The 8,382-nt window shown below is 31.6% G+C and overlaps 1 protein-coding gene and 1 pseudogene across 1 annotated transcript; both read right to left on the bottom strand.

The window, feature by feature from the left end:
* Nucleotides 1–4,487: 4,487 nt before the first annotated feature.
* Nucleotides 4,488–4,931, bottom strand: LOC145626194 (uncharacterized). The gene has a single exon (XM_081678624.1). It carries the CDS (start codon nucleotides 4,929–4,931, stop codon nucleotides 4,488–4,490), a length of 444 nt encoding a protein of 147 aa, XP_081534750.1.
* A 2,316-nt stretch (nucleotides 4,932–7,247) lies between these two features.
* LOC145626227 (dirigent protein 22 pseudogene) lies at nucleotides 7,248–8,139 on the bottom strand (annotated as a pseudogene).
* Nucleotides 8,140–8,382: the final 243 nt, after the last annotated feature.

Below are 8,382 nucleotides of genomic sequence, written 5' to 3'. Positions count from 1 at the left end.
ATACAGTATACTCAATGCATTTTTATAAAATATAAGTAAAATTTAAAGGCATTTTAGGTACTTTAGATGTAAACCATTACCACCACTTTGGCTTATAAAAAAGAAAAGTTATTATATATTGCCTCACTTTCCCACTTACCCATTATAATTTGGTCCCAACTAGACCTCCGAAATTGCTAAAAAGCCATATAATCGAGCTTTCTCCTGAGTGCTTTAAGGAATCAGAATACTTTTGATCACCACATTCCATTCTTGGGAGTTAAGTATTCTGCTAGTAATTAGGAACAACTAATTATGAGATCATTATTATTATTTCATTAATTAATGATTAGAATTGGATTTAGTCTTTCTATCTCAGCTTTTAATACCTCTCAAACTGTGTTGAGAACGAGTTTATGGAAGCATAATTGCAATTAACCTAAAGTAATGATACAAGGCGCTATTATGTGCTAATAAAACACCAAAAATAGAGTTTAGCATAAACAAATGCACATTAAACTATTAAAGTACTACACATATAACATAATAGAATGAATAATATACATCAATAGTGAGAACTTGATAAAAATATACACGTCGTGTACGTACTTCAATTCATATAAGATTAAGATTACTATTACTCTTATGTTTTATGATATGATATCATTGTTTTCATAAGTATAAGGGAACAAGTAATCACAAAAGACTCCCAATAAAAAACTAGTAACAAGCTAAGATATAAAAAGCTGTAAAAAGTTTATTCATTCATACACCACCTATAACACACAAGAAGACTCCCAATAATTGAGACCCATGATTTCACTATTTTTGTACAACTACTAGATAGGATTTTACACGAAGAAATAACAAAATTAACCCTATCAATACCTCACTTTTTATCCTTCTACTACTCAACAAAATACACAAACACATGACAAAACTTAATGGTACGCTAGCTCGTAAATTAAATATATATAACAAAAGCCTTGATTAAAGGAATATAAAATAAAAAGTTTATACTACACAACAATTATACACTAATTAATTACTCGTACTTAATAATTAATATACTCATCAATCATATGATGATGATAATCATCTGCTAAGCAAGGGCCACCAACTTTCCCTAATAGAAGTATGATAAGAAATCATAAACATGAGAAACACAAGAAGAATTCCTACACCCCAAGGTGAACCACCAGCTCTATGGATGGAGTCTTGTTCAGGCAAAGGGATGAACAAACGTCGATCTTCGTAGCTCGATAGCCAATGGACTGCTAACAGAAGAATTACAGGGAATACCATCAGTATTAGCTTCACTTGATCCATCAAATCTTCCCATACTGATTCATAGTTTATGTACCATGAAAATCCTAGAAAGAAAAATACAACTATGAATAAAAAACATAGTTGCACTGGTGGAGGTGACAAATATTGTGTGTAGGAGTTTTGATACCTTGCCATAATTAAAACTATATTTTGTAATTTTTATTATTCAAACTCTTATGAATATATATATGAAGTATGAAGTATGGTTTATTTTGAAATATAGGGTTTCGAATGTTTTTTTTTTTTTTTTTTTTTTTTTTTTTTTTTTGTGGTATGTAAGCTATTTTTTTTGAAAAGTTTTGTGTGTGGTTGTTGTATATAAATGGAAGAAAAATAAGTGGATGGAATTGTTCTGGAAAAAGTAAAGAGGTTCTAGAGTGAAGAAGAGAGGTTTAGTTAGAATGGGGGAGATGCTTTTATATACAACAAAAAGTAGGGGAATTGCTTCTAGTGATACAATAGCTTACTTGATACTCCCTGGATAAATTAAATTATGTTTATGAAACAGAGTGAGTATCTTTTGATATAATAATAGTAAAAGAAAAATAAAGTTAATTAATGTTGTTTGATTGGAGGTGCATAATTAATTAAGCGATAAATAAGTGTACTAATAATTGTGTGCTAAGTGTTGGGTTTAGGAGGAAGCTATGTCCCACGCTCATTTCAAAATTCGTGGATGAGATGCACTACTATTGGAATTAATCAACACGTACAAAGCTAGAAATTGATAAGGAGTAGATGTTTACCATGTCATTCAATTCATTTCAATAATTGAGGTGAATTAGTGTAATTGGGTTGGTCACTTTAATTTGCAATTGTCATTTTCATGAGGTAACTACCAAACAATCTTGTTGTGATCCTACTCCAAACACTCGTTATATATATTTTATGGAGTAATAAATATAATTTCTCTTAGTGCATACTACATGGATCTAGCGATATGACTTTATTTGGTGCATATACATGACTTTTCTCTTGATGGGTCATGTCACTCAAATGTGCATAGGTGGATCTAGTAAGGAGCATGGATGACATATGACCATAATAATAGAGAAAAATGTTAGTTTTAGACAAGTTAAATTAAATAAGATATCCATTAATCTAAGGATTGTAATTAGTTAGCATCCCTCAATGTAATAATGATCTTAGATTTGTCTCTTCAATCATGTAATCATATTTAACAAATCTAATTAAGTATGTAGTGTTCTCAAAAGACATATACTATCACATCCTTTTTGAATCATCTTAGCTTGAGCTATATGTGTGTTTATTAGTGGATGAAACAAAAGGTAGCTAATGGACTAAGATTAGAAGTGTAGCATATCACATGCATGCCTTTGTTTGGTCTTTGTATGTGATGTGACTTAATAGCGATGATCTATAATCAATATATCTGTTACACGTGTGAAAATGGAGTATAACCGTTTTAAAACGCTTGTTGAAAACCGCAAAAAGTCAAATGGGGCAAAAAATTGGAGATGAAGAGAGTATTTAAATTAAAAGAAATCGCGTGTTATCACGCTTGTCTTGCTCAAGTAGGTAACCCTATCGAGCTAATTTATTATTTAAAACCTTTGAAATAATATGCTATTAATTAATAAATACACGGCTTTGTCATGGCTTTACTTAGATTGAAGAAATTCTGCTTTTAAAATTATGCCGATCCATGAAGATACTTTGAGGCCGGTGTTAAGTTCAATGGTATAGATTCTTTCATGCACAGTAATTATTTAGTTTTAGCCAATGACTACTTGCCACGTACAACCGACCATGGACCAAATTATGGGAAAAAGAGATCTAAAATTATGCTAATTTTTCAATACAATATACTCATTATTGGGAGGAGCATTATCTGGAAATGCTGGTCCATCTTCAAACTTTAGTTTTTTTTTATCACTTTATCTATTTGTATATTGTAAATAAAGCATATTTGGAAGGAAAAAGAAAAAAATAGGGGTATACAGTAGTCTTATTATGCGCATAAAATGTGCTTGACCAAATATCTATGTGCAATTGATACTGTTCCAAAAACCCAAGTGCATGAACTGATTTATACATAATCCTTTTTAATGAACCTTCTTGACCTCAAACATGTGACTTTTAGTTCTCTATATATAAGTCCATGCATAACGTAAGTTACGCAATGGTGATATTTAATCTTGTACGTTTTGAAATTCATTTAACCTTAACCGTGCAAATAACATGGACATTCATGCGTCATCTAGCCCACATAAGAAAGCAAAAGTTCTATCTACAATACGTATATGCAGCATGAAGTCCCGTGAGAAGAATTTTTTTTTGTATTAAAACAAAAATCATCAAGATTTGACTTTGTGAATTGTATAAAATTAGTCAATATAATCTCAAAAACGCTTGGCATCGTCGCCTGTAATTATCGGTACTTATTATACGCACACAACGCAATAGCCCGTAGTAATTAGGAGTATGGGCTTTTGTGCAATCCAAAAAGCTTTAAAGTTGATGGTATCCAAATTTCCACAAGATTAGGCCTTTCTTGAAAATATATGGTCAACAATTTCAACTCTTTTAAGCCAACTTTGGGGAAGGTAGGCTTGATCAATCCAACAAAATTTAGGGTTTTCCTAAAATTTACATGTACATTAACACAAGTTGGGGAGTAATAAGACTAATAACTATTGATCCATATGAATATATTATGCCCCACGTAGTTGGCTCATTGTTTGTAGTTTATTGGAGTAAACCCCACAAACACCTAATTAGCTTAGATCTTATCTTCACTCTTAGCCAAATAGAAATATTGTTCCACTTGCATTAAGAGAATGATGAATGACTTTCTTGACTCTTTTTTTTTTTTTTTAATTAAAAAAAGTTTTTATTCACCTAATGAGTATAATTTAACTAATTTGACATCTATTAAATTAAGTTATTCACATACCAAGATTTAAGATTTAAAATGGTAATGACGTGTACGAAATTTGATCATAGATCCGAATAACCACACTAAAAAGTCTAGAACTACAATGAAACACTAAAATTACATAGTTTGATGACTTTGATCTAGATATAGTGAGGAAGATACATAGTTTAATCAGATCTTATTGAATACAAGCATAAAACCACTTGACTAATCATCATACATACAATAATTAAAATTAAGATAAAAAAACATAAATAATTGAAAATGATGAACAATGTAATTAAGAAGGATGAACTTTATGAGAAGAAATCCCTTTCCAAGCAGATTTCATAGAATTAGTAGCAGAATTAAGAGCACCTTCAATATATTTCTTAGAAGCAACATAAGCAGCAGTTTCCATAGTTTTACCCATCCTTCTAGAAGCTTCACCTAAATTCAACAAGCTATAATATTCAGCCATGGCTTCAGTCTCCAACTCTTGTTGAAACCTCGTAAACTCTTCCATTGCGCTTTCCATTGCTGAATTTAGCTCAGCCTCTGCTTCTTCCATGGCTTCTTCCGCGCTTTCTTCTTCTCTGTTACACTCTAACTCCATTGCTGCCCATGATTTGTACGCCTCGATTTCGAATAATTTCATTAAATCTTCTATGTTTGAAGGATCAAAGCTCTTATCGTTGAGAGCTTGGTTTGATAAGAAGCTGAATTGAGCTATCAAATCTTCCATTTTTAATTTTTTTTTTTTTTTTGGGTTTGGATCTGTTTTTTATTCAGAATTAAGCTTAGTACTCTGTTTTTGTTTTTATGAACTCTGTTTTTGATTGAGAAAGTGGGTGGTGAAGAGTTATGAAGGGAGGATGTTTGGATAGATATTGATATTGTTGTTGGAAGACATCATCATATGAGCAAGTGGCTAAAGAAATTCCTCCATTTTCTTTTTTCTTGTTTGTATAACAGTAAAGTTATACCGGTAACTTTTGACTTCTTTTGCTTGCCTAGGGCCTGACTGAACTAAATTGAAGTGAAAATAATTTGAAGAGAACAGACCTTAAGAGAGTAGGTGTTCATTATTATTGATTTACGTCTACTACTGGTAGTGGTTAATTTTTATTTTGGCAGCTGTGAATGGTACAAATTTTATAATAAGAGTTCCTTACAAACCCATTACTTCTGGTACCTACTTTCAATTTGTGGGAACACTTGAGAAAGTCCAAGTTTATTTAGTTTGATAAACAAAAAAATGTAGTTTAACAGTGAAATTTGTAAATTAATCAACAATTTTTCATTATTTGTAAACCTTACGCTTGTTGATTTTATTACAGAATCATCATGTTGAATGACATATTTGATCTGCATACGGAATTTTCATTTGATAAATGTTTTTTTGTGTATCAGCTAGATAAACTATAGTTTACTCGTTAAGGCTTGCAATCTAATCATATGGATAACTTAGGAAAACAGAGCTAAGATAATATTGTAGGTCATTAGTTGAATCTTAAAAAAGAAATAATAAGGGTCTGTTCTCTTCGGCTTAATTTCAGTCCAGTTCAGCTCCTATCAGTTTAGTTCATTTCGGTTTCTAATTGCCTTCTCTCACAAACAATTTAATTCAGTTCAGCTCATTTCAATAAACCAGAACATGCCTTAAGTAAAACTATTAGTAATGGTAGTAATGTACAATAATAAAAATGGGCTGTTGGTCAATAAAACTTGAAGTCAAGCCAACCCATACCAGATGGGCTGTTGGGCCTGAGCCCAAAGGCCCCAAACTCTTATCAAAGTATTAGATCAAAGATTCAAGATGTAAACCCAATACCAGGCCATGTTTAAGATTGTGACTTTTTTTATTTTTTTTTTAATTTTTTGAAGGGTGACTAATTAATTTGATTATGTGACATCAAGTAAATGTTTCCCATTCCCTCAAAAAAAAAAGAAAAAAAAAAGAAAAAAAGAAAGAAAAAAAAAGTAAATGTTTCCCATAGTTGGTGCAAGTTTTTATTTATCTTTGATAATTGTAAATTTGTAATCCTACCAAACCTCAATATTGTGATCCTAACCACCCACTATTTGAATAGTCTTTGAAATTATGGCTTTGCCCATGTTATAATTGTCAAACACATACTCACACTTTAATTTCATTTTCTATGCACATTTGTTAATGGCTACTGCACTAATTAATATGATAAAGTTTTTTTTTTCAACAAGTTAAATTGTATGGACTGTGACCAAATATAATTGTAATGATAGCAAAGTATACTTATTTAGGTGTTTGGAATTGACTTCAAGAGAGGTTACCACTAGTTAAAACAGGATAACAGTCCAGATACAATACTATTTATTTTTGCTAATGAACGATTATTTGATTATTGGCTGGTTTATTTAGCTTGTTAGCTAAGGTTAAGGCGTTAAGCTAAGCTAATACATATGAAGTGATATTAGCAAGATATGCACCAGAAAAAATATGTTTGACCCATTGATTACATATACGGAGTAAAATCAAATTTCGATCAAAATAATTGGAACAAAAGCCCTAATGGGCCCAAATATTCATAGCGACCGTTTATAAACGAGTACATTAGGCACACCTAACGGTAATATCAAGCAAAATTACAAGGACTCATGATGATTGTTCTCTGTTGTATCTTGATCTATATATGTAGACAAAATATTTGAGCTTGCTGAATCATAAAGTATTGTTCAGACAACAATACTATGTTAAAGTATTACAAACACCATGATTATTTGACTAAGCATGTCTTTAACTTTTTGGATGCCTTGGATGCTTCTTGTTGAAGCTTCATTCAACTCATTCATCAATATTAATGTGGACCATATCATGACTACGACTATTCAAGTTAATCAAGTACTAAGAAAGCTGAATCTTTTACCTATTTGTGCTTACTGTTTGGCGCTTTTTAGATGAAATCACAAAAGTAACACAAAATTTTAATTTGCTAATAACTTGAAACACACCGAATAAACTCTTTGAATTTAAATTTGATTAAATCCATGCGTATATTAAGTTTCAAATTACACAGACTTATTAAGAACCAACAAAATACCTGAAATGGTAATTAAACTCAATTTCAATACAATAACCTTAAAATCTGATAAATCAATTCCTGAAATAGGTAAATTGATTCACTCTTACATATTATCAATAACTTTTACCAAAGTATATGCTACGTTATATCGGTATATGAGAGTGGGTCATGCATATTGACCACTTTCAAATATCTTTGATTGTCTAACTTACTAAAAATGTTTATTTTATTTCTAGTAAGTAGTAATACAAAATTAATAATGCATAACATAGCAATCATATTGAACGGTAGCATCACCATTCTTAAGATTAAAAGTATAAGTCCTAGCTTGAACATAACCTCTAGCAAACCTAAACAATCCACTTCCACCAATCACAGGCATTTCTCTAACCTTATTAAACACCATATTCCTCCCTAACACTGTTATGGTACTACCATTATACTTCCCTTCCACAAAACCAAAGTTCATGGCCATGAGAAGCCCTACGTCCGTTTGGCAAGCCGAGGCGTAGAACCCTTGAGCTCGTCCTACAAGCTTTGACCCTAGTTTAGGACCTTCCGTTAACGGGTTATCAATCATGTTCATCACACCAAACGCGGTGGTGGACTTCCTTGGCGGGTTAACCACCTTGACTGATGTTGGCCTTGGCCCTCCAACGATGTCGTGCCAATAGAATTTGAAGTGAGTTAGCTTTTCTTTCTTGAAGTTTAAACCAAGGACTTGGGCTTCTTCATCTTCTATGGTTCTATCAAAGCTAGCTTGGGTTGCTCTTGGGAGGGAAAGGGAGTAGAAGAAGATTAAGAGAGAAAAAGTGGTTATTTGGAGAAAACTTTGCATTGTGGAAATAATAATGTGGTGTAGTGTGGTAGGGACTTTGATTATTTTTCCTAATGGAATGTGCTTAGTGTTTTGATCTCAACCATATACTTGTATATATAGTGGAATTGAGGTGACCGAGTCAAAGTGAAAAATAAAATATTAGTCTATTGAATATCTCATTAGTAATTCTTTTAGTGAGCTAATGTCTAAAAAAACCCTTTATTATTAATTAATATTTCGTACAAGATTAATTATGTGTGATGCATAGGAGATTAGGAGTAAGATGAAAAGATAGAGTTACATAACCGGTTGAT

The sequence above is a fragment of the Chenopodium album genome, chromosome 4 (genome assembly GCF_948465745.1).
Source record: "Chenopodium album chromosome 4, dcCheAlbu1.1, whole genome shotgun sequence".
NCBI lineage: Eukaryota > Viridiplantae > Streptophyta > Magnoliopsida > Caryophyllales > Amaranthaceae > Chenopodium > Chenopodium album.
The sequence above is the reverse complement of the archived record's forward strand: the minus strand, read 5'-3'. Positions and strand labels throughout refer to the sequence as shown.